Source organism: Pseudorca crassidens, chromosome 7 (assembly GCF_039906515.1).
Source record: "Pseudorca crassidens isolate mPseCra1 chromosome 7, mPseCra1.hap1, whole genome shotgun sequence".
In the NCBI taxonomy this organism is placed as follows: Eukaryota; Metazoa; Chordata; class Mammalia; order Artiodactyla; family Delphinidae; genus Pseudorca; species Pseudorca crassidens.
This window is the reverse complement of record NC_090302.1, coordinates 525,406-544,497: the sequence shown is the minus strand read 5'-3', so window position 1 is coordinate 544,497 and position 19,092 is coordinate 525,406. Positions and strand designations below refer to the sequence as shown.

Here is a 19,092-nt window from a genome sequence, read left to right as displayed (position 1 = left end):
CGCGGTCTGCATCTGTCTGTCCCTCCCTCCGTCGATCGAGGGAGCCTCTTTGCTGTTTTTGTGGAAGCGTCCACAGCTGGGCCAGTGGTTTCCTCTCCTGAGCAACCTTTCCTTTTTCCCAGAGTTAGTAATGGCCTCGTTTCTCATTGTTTCCTTTGTGCCTGTTACCGATTCCACCCCAAACTGATGGACTTGCTCACTTTGTAGGGTTTTCGGACACATCGGTCCCTCTCAGTGGGGGGCACGTTGCCTCAGCAGCTCCTTGAGGGAGGTTCCTGGGGGGAAGGTCTGGGCCGATCCTCTCCTGTCGCCACAGCTTCACGGGCGCAGTTTCCTCTCACCTCCTGGTCACGTTGCCGTCTGCTTCGGGCTGTCCGTGTCTCAGGAGCCCCGGCCCCCGCTCTGGGTCCTCTCTGCAGAGCCTCCAGCCTTCTCACCTCTTCTCCATTTTCCACATTTTTGACTTTTTGCTTTACTTTAGAAAATTCCCTCCGTCTCCCAGCGCTTCCATGGAAATTTCACTTCTCTCTCCTATTTCTGGTGCTGAGAGCTTGATTTTGTGCCCTCCCTCGTGGCCTCCTGTTCCAGCCTCAGAGCCGCCTGGGCCTCTTTCCTGGGGGCATTGGCCCCATCTGCCCCCCCGATCTCTGGGCTCCATGGAGTCTCTGAGAACGGGCTCCCTTGAGGAACAGGCGAGGAGGAAGCTGGGGCTGGGGGTGCGTCACCCGCACCAGCTGCCAGGAGGCCAGGGTCCTTGTTGGAAGGCGCCAGGGCGACAGCGGGCGCAGGTGGGCCGCCCGAGTGCTGGTGGGTCCTGTGGATTCTCTGTGCTCCCCGCTACTGGTCGTGCTTCCTGGCATGTGTCCTGTTCCCTTTGATGCCCCAGCCCCTAGCCCAGGCTGTTCTCCTCATGTGGCCACCGTGACCCCCTGGTCCGTGAACCGGCGGCACAGCCCTTCATCACGTTGTGGAGGACCCGGCCGCCTTCCTGCTTTGATTTCCTGACATCCCCCTCCCCCGCCCTGTGACATGGCAGCAGCTGACTCGGTCTCGTCTGATTGCAGCTGGGCAGGTGCACGAACAGCGTGGTCAAGCATGAGCTGATGCGCCCGTCCAGCAAGGCGCCGCTCCTGGTGCTGTGTGAAGACCACCGGGGCCGGATGGTGAAGCACCAGTGCTGTCCCGGCTGCGGCTACTTCTGCACCGCCGTGAGTGCCCGGCCCCCTCTGTCCTGCCCTTGGCCTCTGGGGGCACCTGGGCCCCCGGCTCCCTTCCTGCCGCTCACGTGTCTACCTAGGCAGGGCCGCCTGGCCCTCCACTGCGTCCTGCTCGCCAGTGCCTCCGGGACCTTCTCCATCAGTGACTTCATCCACAGATGCTCATGTGGCTCACATGGCCCTCACTTGGTCTCCGTGCGGCCCTTTGTGCTCCTGGGCCCAGAGCCTCTCCCCCAGGGGCTTCTCCAGACGTCACGCCTGTGTGCCCTCGCCATCCTCATCATGCTTTTCTGCTTCTGCTGAAAAGGGGTTCCCAGGGAGAGCGCTGCTCCTCGGCCCAGAGCCCTGGCCTGAGGCCGGGTCGCCCGGAGGGCATGGTGTCAGGCGCTCTTTGCCAAGGGCTGTTGGCGGCACCTCCCTCCTCGGGCTTTTGCTTCTGGGAGTGTCTTCCCGGGTGTGTCTTCCGTGGGTCTGTCTTTGGACTTACATGCGGCACGTCCCCTGGTCAGAGCAGCTGGAGAGTGAGCCTCGGCCTCCTTGGGGCGCGGGGATGGGGATTTTCTCTCCTTCAAATAGCACGTGTGTGGACGTGCCTTGGGAGGGGCCCCGTGGACGCAGGGCATCATTTCTTCTCACCCGGAGAGGGGCTGGGAGCCCCCCGGGCTCTGGCTTACTGCCCCCACACAGAGCTCAGTTCTGGGCTTTGCTTGCTCTTCTGCGTATTAGCCCCAATTAAAAGAAGATTTCTGGCCTCCCTGTTTTTAGGGTAATTTTATGGAATGTCAGCCCGAGAGCAGCATCTCTCACCGTTTCCACAAAGCCTGCGCCTCTCGAGTCGATAACGCCAGTTACTGTCCCCACTGTGGGGAGGAGACCTCCAAGGCCAGAGAGGTGACCATCGCAAAAGCAGACACGACCTCCACCGTGACGCTGGCCCCTGGGCAGGAGAAGGGCTCCACAGTGGAGGGCAGGGCCGACACCACCACAGGCAGGTACGGCGTCCCCTGAGCCCTCAGAGTTCACCTGACGATGCCCGTCTTTAATTGTTGCTGATGTCTTCCGACTTGCCAGACGTCTCCCAGCTGGTTCACACTCGCTGTGATTTCTGACACGTGAGGCTGTGAGGCATGCTGACTTTCGTTTGCTCGCTGCCACTGTGCACATGTCTTTTCTGCACTCAGTGTAGTTTTGTACATTTCTTTGCCTGATTTTGAACCAGTATCACACCATCCTAATTGATGTGGTATCACAGTATTTTCGGTCGAAGCACAGTACTCCCATAGGTAGCTGTTAGTATACACCTGAAACATCGGTCCCTGTGTGTACTTGTCCCTACCCACGTGTACCTGTGCGTGCCTGTCCCTACACGTCTGTACCTGTGCGTGCCTGTCCCTACCCATCTGTACCTGTGTGTACCTGTCCCTAAACATCTGTACCTGTGTGTAGTGTATGATATGAAACATTAGTGTCAGCTGCTGTAGTCTGCTCTTACTGCGTCATGTTTTGGAGGCCCTAGCTGAACACAGAAGAAACAGTCTTTAAAAGAGAAGGGTTGATATTGGAAACATAATTTTCTTCTCAGAAGTATTCAGTACAAATAGCTGAAGAACTCATAAAGCTAAATGGAGTCAGTCAGCCAGAGGATCAGGTAAGAAAAGGTGTCAGAAGCCTCGTCCCCACTAGTGTGTCCAGCTAGAAGCCAGGGTGATGGAGAGAGAGCCTTTCAAAACAGCAACGAAACCCGTAACCTACCTAGGAAAAAGCAAGCGATACTACACTGATAAAAAAGGAAACTATAAAACTTCACTGAAGGTCATTTAAGAGACTCGAATTGTAGACATTCAAAACTGAATATTGGAATGGTGTCGACTCCTTCATATTATTCTGTATTAATCGTATTAATCTATAAATTTAATGATTTTTTTTTTTTTTTTTTTTGCGGTACGTGGGCCTCTCGCTGTTGTGGCCTCTCCCGTTGCGGAGCACAGGCTCCGGACGCGCAGGCTCAGCGGCCATGGCTCACGGGCCCAGCCGCTCTGCGGCATGTGGGATCTTCCCGGACTGGGGCACAAACCCGTGTCCCCTGCATCGGCAGGCGGACTCTCAACCACTGTGCCACCAGGGAAGCCCTAAATTTAATGTTTTTTGAGTCAAAATTCCAAGGTGTCCCTTGCGTTGGGAGGGCAGTGGACTTTAGATTCAACCTGAAGTTCATTCGCTAAAGCATATTTGAACATTGGGCAAAAAGTCCTGGGAAAGCCGCCCTCACTTCTGAATGCCATTTTCCTCTGGGATTTGATTCTGAGTCTGGGCTCTTCCCTCCAGGGGCTGAGCAGACAGATGGTCAGTGAACCTGAGACCATTTTCACTCTCAGAAGAGCAGTGCCGTTGGAGGGTCCGAGTGAATCATGTTTTGTGTTTTCATTGGTTTCCACAAGAAGGGAGAGTTCCACGTCTCTAAAACTCAGAATTCCACTTATTTCTTCCTCCCCGAAGCACTGCTGGACCCCCGCTCTCAGAGGATGACAAGCCGCAGAGCACAGCCCCCCAGGTGCCCGAGGCCTTCGACCCCATGGGGCCGGCCGGGCTGGGGAAGCCAGCGCCCGGCCTCTCCCAGGGACCTGGGAAGGAAACCCTGGAGAGCGCGCTCATCGCCCTGGACTCGGAGAAGTAAGGCCTGGCGCTCCCTTCCTGCAGACTCCTCCCCTCCGTGTCCTCCTGCATGAGTCAGCCGCCGGCACTTCCGCACGCGTCCTTGTCCTCCTGCGGCGTCTGGTGCTGGCCAGGGCCACACGTCCCCGCTGTCTGCGCCCCCAGGGCCACGGCATTCCCAGGAGGTCGCTGAGGCCTTCCTTAGGTCTCCTGTTAGCATTGGTCATCAGGACCGTGCACCTTCTCTTCCGTTACTTTGGGAAACGATTGCAGGTTATCGTCCGTTCCACTAAGAGCAAAGTGATCCTCTGAAGGCATAGTGAGGACAGTCCTGGGAGGCTCTGGCACATGTTTCCCTGGACACGTTGACCGTGGCTCTGACCTCAGGATGTTAGGGCCAGTGTCACTCTGTGGCTCCTCGTCTCTGAAAGGAGAGTTTGGAGCAGGTGGCCCATCGGTTGTCCCTGCGGCTCCCATTACTGCAGCCCACCTGTGGCTCTGCAGGAGGGCCCGGTGCACCGACCCATGACCCCACAGGTGTCCACTGGTCATGGGGTTCCACGATCAGGGCTCTGGCCAGGCCGCGCGGCTCCCTCCCTCAGAGCTTCACCTTCCTGTCTTGCTTCTCGGGAAGTTGTAGTGTTGGGACACGTTCCTGAGTCCCCACAGCTTTTTCTCTGTCCGCCTCCAGCCTGGTCTCTAGCCCTGGTCTTATGGTGACTGTCCAGTCCCCTGCCCCTCTCACCGGGTCCAGACTCTGTACTGTGAAGAGGGTGGGTGTAGCTGGGTGTGACATGCTGCCTCCACCACCTCGGGGGTCCCTTGACCTCATGCTATAGAGAAGAAGCAGCTCACTCTGTGCCCTGCACAGAATGCAGAACCTCAGGAACCATTCTCGTGCTGTGGGTGAAGGAGATGCTCACTAATTTTGGTTATTTTTACTGTGAGATGCCTGGTGGGTGTGGCATCCTTGACCTTGAGGCTGGGCAGGTGGGCCCAACCCAGGCCTTCCCAGCCTGCAGGTGCCGCGCGCGCGTGTGCCTGCATGCGTGTGTGTGTGTGTGTGTGTGTGTGTGTGTGCGCGCGCGCGTGTAGCCTGTGCTCACTGCTGTCTTGTGCTTTCTCCGCAGACCCAAGAAGCTCCGCTTCCACCCGAAGCAGCTGTACTTCTCGGCCCGGCAAGGGGAGCTGCAGAAGGTGCTGCTCATGCTGGGTAGGCGGCCATATCTGCCAACGCCTCTCGGTGACTGTCCACCGTGTCCCGCTCTGTCCGGTTTCTCTGGTTGGTGCACACGGGCTCCCCTGGTGTTCAGCCCGTTCACAGTGTTCATGCTCAGTCACGGCAGTGGAAGTATTCTCCAGGAATTCCTCGTTTTTTTTTTTTTTTGTACGGGTCTTACTTGTGGCACGTGGGATCTTTGTTGCATGTGGGCTCTTAGTTGCGGCATGCGGGATTTAGTTCCCTGACCAGGGATTGAACCTGGGGCCCTTGCACTGGGAGTGCAGAGTCTTAACCACTGAACCACCAAGGAAGTCCCAGGAATTCCCCATTTTTAAACAGGAATTAAGTATGTGATTATTAGGTTAAGAAGAGATGTCGACTCCATGAAAGCAGAGTTAGCCAGCTGGGCTGTTGTGCCGTGTGGATGGAGTTGGTGCCCTCGTGTGCAGGGTGCAGCCCACCTGGCACTTGTGTTTTCAGTGTGTATCTGCCTTTATGGGTTTTTAACACCTGAAAATGTACTGGTCGGGTCCTTCCCAGCTCCGTCTCCTGCGGAGCAAGGGACAGCGCTTTGATTCTGAGCTCAGAGCGTAGGCTTGATTTCTCTGGCTTGAAAAGGCTGATTAAGAATCGTTTAACTTGACAGTAAGTCAAGAAAGAAGCTTAACAATTTGCTCTGAAAAAAAAAAAGGTTTTATTTTATGTTGACTGAAATGGCGATTTTAATCATTTTCCTCGTGGACCTTGTGCGATGCTGAGTTCGCCTTGCCGGTCCGTGGTTGGCCTTGTAGCCCGTCTCCATTCCAGGCTGGGAGCTGTGCTCAGCAACCGCCTTCCCTTTGGGCCTGTCCTGGGGGTCCTGCTCCCTGTGGAGCATCCATCCTGGGGCCCCGCCAACCTCACGCTCGGGCCCAGGCCTGGGGACGGGAGAGACGGGGGAACCCAGAGTTAGATGAGGGTGTCTAGGAGGAGCGCAGGTGCTGGGGGTATCTGACCACAGGCCTGCCTGTCGGTTCCACCTGGAGCCTTGCCAGCCCTTGCGCCATCCCGGGCTCTGGGGGCTGCACCTGCGGTAACTGGCACCTCCTGTTGGTTTGCAGTTGACGGGATCGACCCCAACTTCAAGATGGAGCACCAGAGCAAGCGCTCGCCCCTGCATGCTGCGGCGGAGGCCGGCCATGTGGACATCTGTCACATGCTGATTCAGGTCAGATGCGGTCTTCTTGGGGCCACCAAAGCAAGACAGCCTGGCCTGGGTCCCGAGAGCCGGGCCGCCCAGTAGTGCCAGAGGCTCCCAGGCCCACCCGCCCTGGCTCTGCCCAGTGCCCTCAGCCCCTCCTCTGCCTCTCCTGCCAGTTACGCCGCCTCTGGAGATGACGCACTGCCATTCGGTGTTTGACTTTAGTTCGTTTGGGTTTTTAGTGTCACCGACTTCTGGCGTGGGAGGGTTTAGCCCAGGCATGCGCACATGCCTCCTCCTACCCCCCGCCCTGCACTGAGAGCTTGCGTTCCGTGGTCATGTAAATGTGTCCTGGACACCCCCCTCCCCCGCCCCCCAATCCACCCCGAGCAGGCAGACTGGCCCTGTGTCATCTGGGAAGCACATCGTCCACTCTTGGTGCTGCTGCTCTCTGGGACATCCCTCCCCTGGCCCGTGTTGGGGCCCCTGTTTCCCGGAGGCCACCCTTAAGCCACATGTTTATCTCTGGAGCCTTCAGGAAATTTCCTTTCACCCACGGGTCTGGAGTTTCCCCACAGCCCAGGTTCAGGTCTGGGAGATTTTCTGTCTGGGCTCCAGGTCCCTCCGCAAGCGCCTACGTTTACCTGCTGCAGCTTCTGGACTCACGCTCCGTCCCGCTTTTCTGGGCGGCGCTCTCGGCGTGACCCGCGGCTCCTCTCGGGGTCTCGTCTGTGCTGCCACGTTTTTCTGTAGCCTCTGGGTCTTCCCACAGTGTTTGGAAGCTTTATGCTGGTCTGTTCATTCTGGTCTTTCTTATTTCAGGTTTCCCTCAAATGCCTGGTGGATGCTGTTTGTTTGTAAAGGAAAGGACTGAAATGCCGGTGGTGGGCTCTGGGCTGGGGCCCGTCAGCTGGAGGTTTTCGTGTCGGGTGGGCTTCGGGATGGCTCTGTGTCTGGAGAGGGCCGTCCTGTGGGCATCTCTGTTGGGGCCCTGGACGGACACCCCCCTCCCCCAGGTCTCTTGTCTAGTCACAGCTGCTCTGCGTCACTGTCGGCCTGGAGTGTCTGCTTCATCCTCTTCTCACCTGTGCTGTGTGCACAGACTAAGATGTGCTTGTATGAAGTGTGGAGCCTGCTTTTGCATTGCTGTTGTACAGTGGGGTTACCTGTTGGTGTAGATTTCTAACACCCGAGACCCATTTGTCAGAACCCTCCCAAGTTTGGCTCACGCCAGAGGCTCCGTTTGGACAGATCTCTTTAAGTAGCATGTAGCCAGCTTCTAAAAAGCTCTGTCTGACAGCCTTGGTATTTTAATAGGAATCTTCAATCTACTTATGCTTACTGTAACTTTTGACATTTAAAATTTATTTCTGATTTCTTATATTGTAGATTTGATTCTCAACCTCTTAAAACAAATATTTCTTTTTTTTTTTTCCCTCTCCTTTGCTGCCTTCTGTTGGATTGACTTTTGTTTTGTCTCATTTCCTTTCTCTTTATTTGCTTGGAAGTTATAGTCTTTGCTTTCTTGCCTCCAGAGGTCACTCTGTGATTCTAACAAGTGGCTGTTACTTGCTCAGTCTTGAGACAGAGGGAGGAGGAGGAGGGGGAGGAAGGACGAGGAAGGAGGGGGAAGAAGAGGAGGAGGGGGAAGAAGAGGAGGAGGGGGAAGGGGGAGGGGGAAGAGGGGGAGGGGGAGGAAGGAGAGGAGGAGGGGGCAGAGGGGGAGGGGAGGGGAAGGATGAGGAAGGAGGGGGAAGAGGGGGAGGGGGAAGGAGGAGGAAGGAGAGGAGGAGGGGGCAGAGGGGGAGGGGGAGGAGGAGAGGGAAGAAGAGGAGGGGCAGAGGGGGAGGGGGAACAATTGATGGTCTTCTGACATGATTCTTCCTTTGGAAAAGGTAGTTTCACACTCCTTTGAAAGAATCTATTCCCCCCACACCCCAACTTTTTTTTTTTTTTAACATAAAAACGTGTGTGAGCTACATACAGAAAAATCATTGAAACGTAAACGTCTTGGTTAATGAGTGGTTCTAAAGGGACATGGCCTGATCTGCTTGCCCCCCAGAAGCACCATGTGTCCCTCCCCCGTGGCAGCTCTCCTAGCCTGTGTTGTGACGATCAGGTGTGTGTGTTTCTGCGCGCTCACAGCCCCACAGAGGTCCTCAACCCCATGGCTCAGCTCTGTCCACTTGTAAACCTCACACAGTGTGAATTCTTTGTCTGCCTCTTTCATTCAAAGAGCAAAAGCCTAAGAGTCATTCACTGAACTGCTGCCCCGTTTCCTGCTTCTCCCCACTGGCCGTGACAGTGGAAGACTGTCCGGGGCAAAGAACACAGGAGCTCTGTGTTCTGTTTTGCAGCCTCTTGTGAGTTGTAAGCTATTGCAGAATAAAACATGTATTTTGGAAAAAACCAACGTTTTATACATCAGCAATCTTTATGACTCTGTACTGTCTGCCCGGAGCCTGGAGGCGTGACCGCCTGACATCACTTCAGATTAGATTGTCAGCCTGGTGGTTAATTTGGTGGCCCAGGCTGCAGACTCCCCGACTTGGGGACTGTGCTCTTGTGTCCTTTTCTCCCCAGAACCCATCCGACGTGGGACGGATTTCCTTTGCTTTGCCCCGAATCCGAGGGTGAGGCGCAGCTTTGGTGGGTGCCCACCTCACGTGCCCCCAGAGGGGCTCTGGCCCTTGGTCCCAGGCAGCAGGCACCCTCGCTCACGCTTGGGGTCAGTGGAGGAGCACCTGTGAGGAGTGGTTTGGGTATTTCCCGGTCTGTTTAATTTTCATGCCGAGGTCTCGCTGGAAACAGCTCCATCCAGGCAACTGCGGCACGGTGGCCCTGCCACAGGTGGACACTTAATGTAAATAACAACATTAAACGAAACCCCAGCAGGACGCATTCTGGGGCGCTCGGGTGCATGTCCGGTGTGCGGGGGCACGAGGTCAGGGGCAGCTGTGCTGGTCGCCGCCACTGACACCCTCCGGTACCCTTGGCCAGCCCCAACCTTTGGCCGGCACCAGGCACGCCCGTGGTCAGAGTGACCTGCCGCGCGGCTCTCCGGGCCTGGGCCTTGGTGTGTCCCCACTTGTGGTCACTGCTTTGGCTTCTCCTACCTGGGTCTCCATCTGCTCGCCGGCTCTGTCGCCATCCTGTCGCTCCGTGTTAGTGTTTGCTTGCATCTGGGGTCCATCTCGCCTGCTTTGCTTTTGCCTGCTCTGCAGGCCGTGAGCCCAGGAGGCATCTACTAATAGGAAAAGGTGCGTTTTCTAGCAGTCATGGGCCCAGAGGGGAGGGACAGAGCGACAACCGCTGCCCTGCCCCCTGGGAGCCCAGGATGTGCCGTGGGCTGTGCTCGCCCCGCACCTCCCGGGCCCTCTGTTCCCTCTGGGTGGAGGCCCTCCTTCCACCTCCCTCCGTGTCTCAGATCTCTCCGCGTTGTCTCCTGACCACCCCTGCCTCTTCCTGGTGACGATCACTAGCCTTTGGGCTGACTTCCCAGGTGTGGTCCTGGGTTGCCCACATGTCCCTGTGCGGGGCCTCCGTGCTGGTGGGTGGGGCCGTCACTGGCCGGCGCAGGTTTCAGACAAGCACACCGAGCAGCCGTCCTCAGTCCTCACACTCTACCTGGGTGTCGGGTGGGAGGGCCTGGCCCTCCGAGCCCGACCCTCTGCACCGTGCGGCCCATGGCTCTGCTCTTGGTCATCTGCCCGTCTGGGCCTCTCAGATATGGGCCCTGTCGGGGGCTGCCTGGCCTGTGGGCCCCTCCCTTCCGGGCCGTCCCCCGGGCAGGCTTGCGGCCCGGGCTCTCGCACCCCTGGGTGTTCAGGGTGGTTTGGGGGTGGGGGGGGGGTCTTGCCAAGTGTGTGCACCCAGTCACAGGCGGCGCCTGGCCTTTCACCGGCAGAGGGCACATCTTGGCCTGTGCAGCCTGGCAGAGCATGGCCGACCCCACGCTGGCCTCGTCAGCGCTACGCAGACCCCCACCCCGCACCTTTATCTCGTGTGGTTTTCCAAGTTTCGTTGTTAAAGTCAGCTGCTGTGGAATCCTGGCTCTGCCTCGCGCTCAGGTTGGGCCATCTGACCTGTGTCCCCCACTCGTCTCCTACCTGGATGCCCCTGCTCTCTGACGTTAGCTCTGCTCCGTGGGAACAGCCGAGTCTCCTTCACCATCCCTGACCACCTCAGTTCCCCTGGCTTTCCATGTGTACCATTCTAGGTCTATTTTTAAATTTCTTACTAAACTGGGTTACTTTTGTTTTTTAATTGCTAGTAGTAAAAACGATACTATTTTCAGCCTTATAAGTATTAGCTCTTTTAAATTGTTCAGCTGCCAAACACTTGCTTTGCTGTTAGTGGAAAACCCACTTTAAGGTTGGGCGTTTCAGTTTCACACAGACGATTTACCCAAGCATACCTCCTGGCTCGTTGGTTTCCAAGTACACACTCCATTGGAAAATGCATCCTGGGAATGAGTTTTTCTTCAGTTTGTTTTGGCAGGTGTTTAGAACAGCCGGAGACAGAGGTCTCTGAGGCCCCTGAGCTGGGGCCCCACGGTCCCTGCAGGCTGGGCCACCGCCTGCCTCCTGGCCCTGCCTTGCTGAGTCCCCTTCAGCACCCCTTCTTTGTCTGTTCTGGGGTCCAACCTTCTTTCTTATTTCTAAAAGTGCTGTCACTAACGTTACTGTAAGCATTTCTACCCAATTAGCTTAGAAATGAAATGCTCTTCTTGAACTAAAGTTTTGATAGTTACAGAATAACCATGTCTCTGAATTCTGCTTTGGAAGATTCAGGCTTAGTCGATAGAAAGACTTAATGTAGCCCCTGAGATCCCTCTGTTTCCAAGTGCTGAGCCTGGGAAATATTTCCTCGCTGGGTGTGGCTGCGGTGGCAGCTCTCACACCTGAGCTGTCCCTCTTTTCACCAGGCGGGCGCCAACATCGACACCTGCTCAGAGGACCAGAGGACCCCGCTGATGGAGGCGGCAGAAAACAACCACTTAGACGCGGTGAAGTACCTCATCAAGGCCGGGGCCCTCGTGGATCCGAAGGTACTCACTGCTCAGAAGCACACCCCTGTTTCATGTAGAAGCTCCTCGTGAAGAGGAACAGGGCCGGTTCCTTGCTGGAACGTCTTCAGAAATCGGTAGCCACCAAGCATCCACCGGGTTGTCTGGAAGTAGGTAGTTCACCTTACTTGGTTACCGGTTTATTTGTGGAAAATACTAGTGAGCACTGGATCCGCTATGCCTGACGATAGTCAAGCATCTGATAGGGAGTTTGTGTGCAGAGGTGTTCAGCTTCCTTCTTTGGATAGGCACATCTTCTCTCTTCTGTCTTCAGTTTGGAGCAGTTAGGCAAGAAAGAAATAGAAGGCATCCAGATTGGAAAGGGGGAAGAAAAATGATCTCTGTTCACAGATGACATGATCTTATATGTAAAAAAATCATAAAGAATCCACACAAAATATTGTTAGTACTAATAAATACATTCAGGAAAGTTGTAAGATACCAAATCCGTACAGAAACGTCAGTTGTATTTCTATACACTTGTGATGAACTATCCGAAAAGGAAATAAAACAATTCCACTTACAATAGCATTGAGAAGAATAAAATACTTAGGAATAAACTTAACGGAGGAAGCGAAAGATTTGTACACTAAAAAATGCTGAAAGAAATTAAAGAAGACACAGATAAATGGAAATTATCTGGTGTTCATGGATTGGAAGAAGACAGTGCCTTCCTCCCTCAGTATCTGCGGGGGATTGATTCCAGGACCACTGCAGATAGCAACCCGCCGATGCTCGAGTCCCTTAATGGTACAGTCAGCCCTCCATATCCGTGGGTTCTGCATCCGTGGATACTGAGTGCCGAGTGTATTGTTAAAATGTCATTGCTACCGAGAACGATCTTCAGATTCAGTGCAATCCCTATCAGAATCCCAATGCCTTTTTTTACAGCTTATAGAAAAACCCATCCTAAAATTCATAGGGAACCTTAAGGGACCCTGAACAACCAAAACAATCCTGCAAAAGAACAAAGCTGGAGGCCTCACACTTCCTGACTTCAAAACTTATGACAGGGGCTTCCCTGGTGGCGCAGTGGTTGAGAGTCCGCCTGCCGATGCAGGGGACGTGGGTTCGTGCCCTGGTCTGGGAAGATCCCACATGCCGCGGAGCGGCTGGGCCGGGGAGCCATGGCCGCTGAGCCTGCGCGTCCGGAGCCTGTGCTCCACAACGGGAGAGGCCACAACAGTGAGAGGCCCCCGTACCACAAAACAAAACAAAACAAACTTATGACAGAGCTGCAGTAATCAAAACCATGTGGTACCAGCCTAGAGACAGACGTATAGAACAGTGAATAGAGTGCCCAGAAATAAACCCTCGCAGATACGATCAAGTGATTAATGTTAAGGGGGCCCAGAGCATCCAATGGCAGGAGAGGGCGTCTTTTCACAAGTGCTGGGAAAACTGGACTTCCACATGCAGAAGGATGAGGTTACAGTGTATTCAGAAATTGTCTCAAAGGGGATCAAAGACCTAAACTTAGAGCTAAAATCGTAAAACTCTTGGAAGAAAACAGGAAAATCTGTATGACGTTGGATTTGGCAATCATTTCTTGGGTATGACACCAAAAGCACAGACAATAAAAGGAAAAACTAGATAACTTAAACTTCATCAAAATTTATAAACTTTTGTCCATCAAAGGACACTCTTCAAGAGAGTGAAGAGGCAACCCACAGAAGGGGAAGATATTCATAAATTCTGTATCTGATAGGGCTTTACTATCCAGAATATATTGACAAGTCCTACCACTCAATAACAAACTCTAGCCCAGCTCAAAAATGGGCAGAGTGTGAGTAGACATTTCTCCAGAGAAGATATTTGAATGGCCAGTTAGCACGTGAAAAGATGTTCAACATCATTAGTCATTAGGGAAATGCAGTCAAAACCATGGTGAGACCCTTAGGACACCTATTATCTAAAAATCAGAAAATAAGTGCTAGCAAAGATGTGGAGAAATTGGAATTCTCATATATTGCTGGTGGAAATGTAACATGATGCAGTTAACTGTGGAAAGCAGTTTGGTGGCTCCTCAAACAGTTAAACATAGAATTACTATATGATCCAGCAATTCCAGTCCAGGGTATGTGCCCAAAGAAACAGGAAGCGCGGACACGGACAGGTATGTACACACCTTGTTCACAGCATTGCTTACGGTAACTAAAAGGTGGAAGCAACCCAGTGTCCATTGACGGGCGATGAATAAGCCAGATGTGGTCCATCCATATGATGGAGTGCTATTCAGCCTCACTTCAAAAAGGAAGGAAATTCTGACAAAGGCTGCAACACAGGTGAACTTGAGAACGTTATGCTGAGTGAAAGAAGCCAGACACAGAAGGACGAATACTGTATGACCCCACTTACGTGCGGAACCTGGGACAGGCAGATTTAGGGACTGAAAGTAGATTGGAGGTTACCCGGGGTGAGGGGGGGGATACTGTTGCTGAGTGGTGACCGAGCTTCTGCCTGGGCTGATGGACAGGCTTTGAGAATAGAGTGTGGTGATGGTACAGCTCTGTGAAGGCAATTCATGTTGCCACTGAATCCCTCTAAAATGGTTAAAAGGGCAAGTTTTATGTCACATACACACACACGCAATAACGGTGAAAATGCTAAATCCCACAGCCCTTCAAAGTAATACACGTTTTTTCCAACAAAAAAATGATGGTCTGTTCACACTAATTTATCAGCTCCTGTTCCCGTCAAATTAACTTCTCACTCGTTTTTCTATGTCATTAAATATTCTATAACATTATTTCAAGTGGCTGTGTTGTATTTCATGATACAATTGGTGTCATTTTTTAGATTTGCTGACTGTTTAATATTTATGTTATTTTCCGTTTTTATTGTACAGAATGCTTCAACAGACATTTCATAGCTAAGTCTTTGCACGTTTGATTTCTTTAAGACAGATTTCTGGGTGTGTGTGTGGAATTGCTAGATCAAAATATATAATCATTTCTAAGGCTTTTGATCCCTCTCTCTGAATTGCATCTGGGAGTGTCTGAGCACTCGTTTCCCTGTACTCTTACAAGTGCCGATCATTACAGTTAAAAAAAAAATTAACAATTTGATATGCAAAAATGATTTTTTTTTTTTTTTTACTATTTTAATTTGCTTCTCTCAAAGTTAACTTTTTTTGTATGTAGTTATTTACATTTGTTGTGGATATTTTTTCAAGCGGGTATTTAGTCCTTTGCTTTTGGTGGTTTTTGAGATCTGGAAACCTTTAGCTTTTCTATGACTATCTATAGATAACTGTTATTAATCCTCTCCGTTAGGATGGGTGGGTGAGTTCTGCCCAGTTCTCGGCCAGGGGACGATTTCCCAGCCTCGTCACAGGAGCCAGCGCCCAAGCAAAGCACCACTGAAGAGGCAAGAGGTCAGTGTTCAGGGCTTTACAGAAGCAGCTGGAGCCTGCAGGACAAGTGATTGGAGGAGGTCTGGAGTAGACAGTTCACCGATGAGCTTGTTAGCAGCACTCTGGGTGCTGTAGAAGAAAGGGTCCTTGAAATCCAAGACCAATCAGAGAAACCATTCTGTCTGAAAAGCAGACTGTAGGACAACATTGAGCTGTCTGATGTGTAATTGGAGTCCCAGAAAGGAGAGAAAACCCAGTGGAAAAAAATTTATTGAAGGAAAAATGGTCATAAATTTCCCAAATTTGGTGAAAAATAACCTACAGATTCAAGAAACTCAGCAGACCCCAAGCTGGATAAATACTAAGGCTGCCACACCTAAATACATCATGTTAAACTGTCGAAAACCTTAACACAGCCCCAGAAAAAACACACAATACGTGTAAGCGAACATTACGAAAATTTGCCAACTTTGCATTTGAAACGACGGAGGCCAGGAGACAATGGAGTGATATTCTTATTGTGCTAAAAGGGAAGAAAAAAACCTCAAAAAAATTGTCAGCCCAGAATGCTACAGCCAGTAAAAGCGTCCTTCAGAAAGCACTTGTGAAATAAAACATTTTCAGGTACACAAAAGCTGATAGGACTTACCAGCAGGTTTACACTAAAGCTTGTGGGAGGAAAATCCCGTTCTTGGGGAATGAAAATACTAGAAATGGTAAATACTTGTTTTCTTTAAGTTTCTTAAAAGACAAAGGCTGCTTAAAGCAAGAAGAATATTGTAAGATGGAGTTTACACAAACTTGGAAGTGAGACAGGGCAGCGGGAGCACAGGGGGAGCCAGTGGTGGATGTGAGCAGGGTCCTCGGGTTTTAGTTCTTTCCTGGGAGGGAATAAGTACTGACCTAAGTGGATGGGAAAGTTGAAGCTTGTGATCCCTACAGAACATTAAGGCAATAATTTCAAAGAAGTATAGCTTTCAGGAAAACTTTTTAAAAAGCTAGTAGAAGAAGTAAAACGGAATGTTAAAAAATACTTGTGTAACTAAAAAGCAGGAAAAGAGGACTAGAAACAGGTAGGACAAATAGGAGGGTGGTCATCTAACCCTAAAACCGTGTCGTAATTACATCCAGTGTCAGAGGATGAAGCCCTCCAGCCAAGGGCAGACGTTTGTCTGAGCCAGTGAGCAGGCGAGAACCAGCTCTGCTTCCCTGGAGAACACACGCTAACACGCGGACCAGGCTTGAGTGAGCAGGGTCAGGGCACACGTCAGGCACGTGGCAAACAGAAGAATCAAACACAAAAGGCAAAATTACAGAACTTTTGGAGGTTAAGAGGGAAGATTAGCTTTGTGATTCCAGCGTCGGGAAAGATTTCTTCAACAAGACAAAAGTACAAAAATGATTGATAAAGTCAAATGCATTAGAATTCAGAATTTCTGGTCAACAAAAGATGTCACAAGGTACATGACGGGCAGCTACAACCGGGAGAGGGTTTTGCAGCCAGAGGGCATCAGGGCCTCCTACAGATGAAAGAAAGTAACCGGAAGCAATGGGTGAGGAAGGTGACCAGGCAGTTCCCTGGAGAGATGTGTGACCGGGATATGCCGGGAAGGCGCCTGCCTTTCAAGCCCCCAAGACACCCCATTCCCTGGCCGTAGAATCCCGTGAAGCCCACAGCTGAGCCCACCTGGGGGAGCAGCACATGCGTGTCATGGTTGGGGGGGGTCTCGGTGTTGGGGGACCCCGTGGGCAACTCTTGCACGAGGAATCTGGGAAATGTATTGCAATGTTTGGTGAATATTGGTGAAAAACGAGTCTTCCTCGACCAAATGCACAAACTGGGCTAGTTTTACGTCGGTTGACATAAGTGAACTAGTGCTATGTGTTCTCTACAAAGTGAAATCTCCAAACCATAATGTTGAACTAAATATGAATTGCAGACAGGTATATGATATGTTATTTATAGACAATTTAAAAACATAAAACCGTCATTTGTGGATACACACACGTAGCAAAAGTATCGAGCGGTGTCAGCATAATAGCCGTTGCATTCAGACTGGCGATCTGGAAGGAGCCTTTTTGTTGAGATGGTTCAGTTAACGTGGCACCCTTAGTGTCCTTGAGAAGATGGAGCTAAAAACCATCTAGGAGGTGTGCCCGGCGGCCAGCGGACGCAACCTGGAGGTGGTCAGCCGCCGTGACAAGTGTCAGGCTGCACGGCGAGCTTGCCCCATCACGCTGTGATTTCTCGGGACCTAAATGCATTTGTGTTGCAGGACGCAGAGGGCTCCACCTGTTTGCACCTGGCTGCCAAGAAAGGTCACTATGATGTGGTTCAGTACCTGCTGTCCAATGGGCAGATGGACGTCAACTGTCAGGTAAACCACCTCCTCCACTCGTGACGGCACCTGACGGGCTGGCCAGAGGTGTGGTCCTCCTTCGTGGTGATCCTGGCCCCTTCCACCCTCCGAGGCACCCCACCCCCCACCCCTGCCAGGTCCTGGAAGGCCTGGCCTCATCCTCCGCCCCCGTCCACCTCCCTCCTGGCCTGCCCACTGGCCGCTCACCAAGCTCTGTGCCGCTGCCCAGCTGCAGGCTTGTCCTGAGGTGTCCGCCTGGGCTGCCCTGGTCTCCATGTGGCCTGTGTTCAGATGCTGCTACTTGAGCAGGGTCTCTGGCCTCCTGTGTGCCGTGCCACCTCCGTGGCAGCTCATCGTCCCTCCCAGCACTGGCCACTGTTGGACCTTCCACCTCCTTCCCTGTGTGTTTGCTTCTTGTCCCCCTGCTGTCAGGACCCCGGCGTGGCGTTTGTGTAACCTGCAGTGCCTGGTTACAGAGCAGGTCCCGTGCGTGTCTGCTGAGCGAGTGCGTGGCTGGGGATAGCCAATGAGGGTGGGGCCTTCTAACTCACCAGGGGCCCCTCCTGTCCTCCGAGACCCGCTTCCGCTCCCTAGGACCCCGCCCGCCCATGACTTGAAGCTCTGGGATGACCATCTCCCATCACAGCCCGCCCCCTCATCTTCTGGCCCAGCCATTGCTGCTAACCCAGCTCACGTGCCCACCACCCTGGCTGTGGGACCCTCCCAGACGGACCAGAAATGCAGCTCCCTGCAGTGTGGTTTTTCCAACCTCTGTTCTAGTGGGGTCCACGGGCCCCCTTCCCCTGTTTTGGTTTTTTATCTCCCACTCGGTCGGGTTTTGTGAGTTTCTTCCCCCAGACTGGGCTGTGTTGCCCCTGCCGTGTCCCCAGTGCCCATGGTAGGCCTGCAGGGACCATCTCTCTTTAGTCATGGAGGCCGTGTGCATCCACCAGGAAAATGTGGCGACTGGAAAGTGGAGAATGTTGTGCTAGAGTGTTTGCAGAGTAGGAACTGGCACCGTAATACTCGTTTCCTAAGAGTCGCCTCTGGGGTAGAGCGGCACACAGCCAGCTCATCACAGCCATGGTCCAGCCTGCAGGGGGTTCAGCCCTGGTGAGCTTCTGCTCCGGCCCTTAAAGAAGAGGCTGGGACTTTTCATGGCCTCCATTCATCTCTGGGCCTGATGTCCATCCGTCTGTCTGTCTGTAGTTCTTGGCTGTTGCTCCTGCTTCGTGCATGGAGTCTGTCCTGGGACCAGAAGGGTGGGCAGGTGCGTCCCGGTCAGTGCTTCCTGCCAGCCGGGCACGGACTCTGCAGCTGGGTCTGCTCCGTGGCCTTCAGGCCTTTTTCTTAGGTGACGCTGTCATGTGTGCACAGGTGTGTCGAGTTGCCCGGTGGGCCCTGCGTGCTCGCTGGGATCCCCAGGCAGCGCTCTGAGCCTCAGTTTCCTCCAACAAAATGGGGACTCAGGCTGGCTCCCGCCCCCTGGGGCCTCCTTGCAGGTCCCGTGTGATGAGGTGCCTCACGTCTTGTGTCTCGAGGAGCTGTGATGGATGTTTGTTTCTTTCTTTTGAAATCAGGATGATGGCGGCTGGACGCCCATGATTTGGGCCACTGAGTATAAGCACGTGGACCTTGTGAAACTGCTGCTGTCCAAGGGGTCTGACATCAACATCCGGGACAACGTGAGTCTCCCCCGGGAGGTGGACCCTGGAGGACTGGGGACGGGTGTGTTGGGTGGCAGCGTCCTAGCACCTGCCTGTGGCTCTGACCTCTTCCCCTTGAGTCGCCAGCCATGTGTTGACCCAGTGCGGTTTCCAGTGGTTATCTTGTGTGTCAGCCAGCTGCTGGATGTGAACCGAGGGGCACAGTTCCCTGAGACCTGCCCCTCGGGCAGAGCTGCATTTTTAGAGGTCTTTAGAGACACTGACTCCCATGTCTGTGGTGACGTCCGAGGCCCCAGGGCTCACCCCACTCCTGGGCCAAGGTCGGGGGACTCGCCAGTCCCTCTGGGTACAGCCCCCTGCTGTGTATCAGT

General features: G+C 53.2%; 1 protein-coding gene across 9 annotated transcripts in view; it reads left to right on the top strand.

The window, feature by feature from the left end:
- EHMT1 (euchromatic histone lysine methyltransferase 1) overlaps positions 1 to 19,092 on the top strand; it is a 146,617-nt gene that overhangs the window by 103,827 nt on the left and 23,698 nt on the right. For 8 of the 9 annotated variants that reach the window (XM_067742485.1, XM_067742484.1, XM_067742482.1 and 5 more), the window contains 8 exons: positions 1,065 to 1,208; positions 1,983 to 2,209; positions 3,714 to 3,887; positions 5,000 to 5,082; positions 6,192 to 6,298; positions 11,199 to 11,321; positions 16,971 to 17,072; positions 18,635 to 18,739. In XM_067742485.1, coding sequence (XP_067598586.1) covers positions 1,065 to 1,208; positions 1,983 to 2,209; positions 3,714 to 3,887; positions 5,000 to 5,082; positions 6,192 to 6,298; positions 11,199 to 11,321; positions 16,971 to 17,072; positions 18,635 to 18,739 — 1,065 coding nt within the window. Of the gene's footprint in view, positions 1 to 1,064; positions 1,209 to 1,982; positions 2,210 to 3,713; positions 3,888 to 4,999; positions 5,083 to 6,191; positions 6,299 to 11,198; positions 11,322 to 14,614; positions 14,716 to 16,970; positions 17,073 to 18,634; positions 18,740 to 19,092 lie in introns of those variants that run through there. The other variant, XM_067742491.1, reaches the window with a different exon arrangement.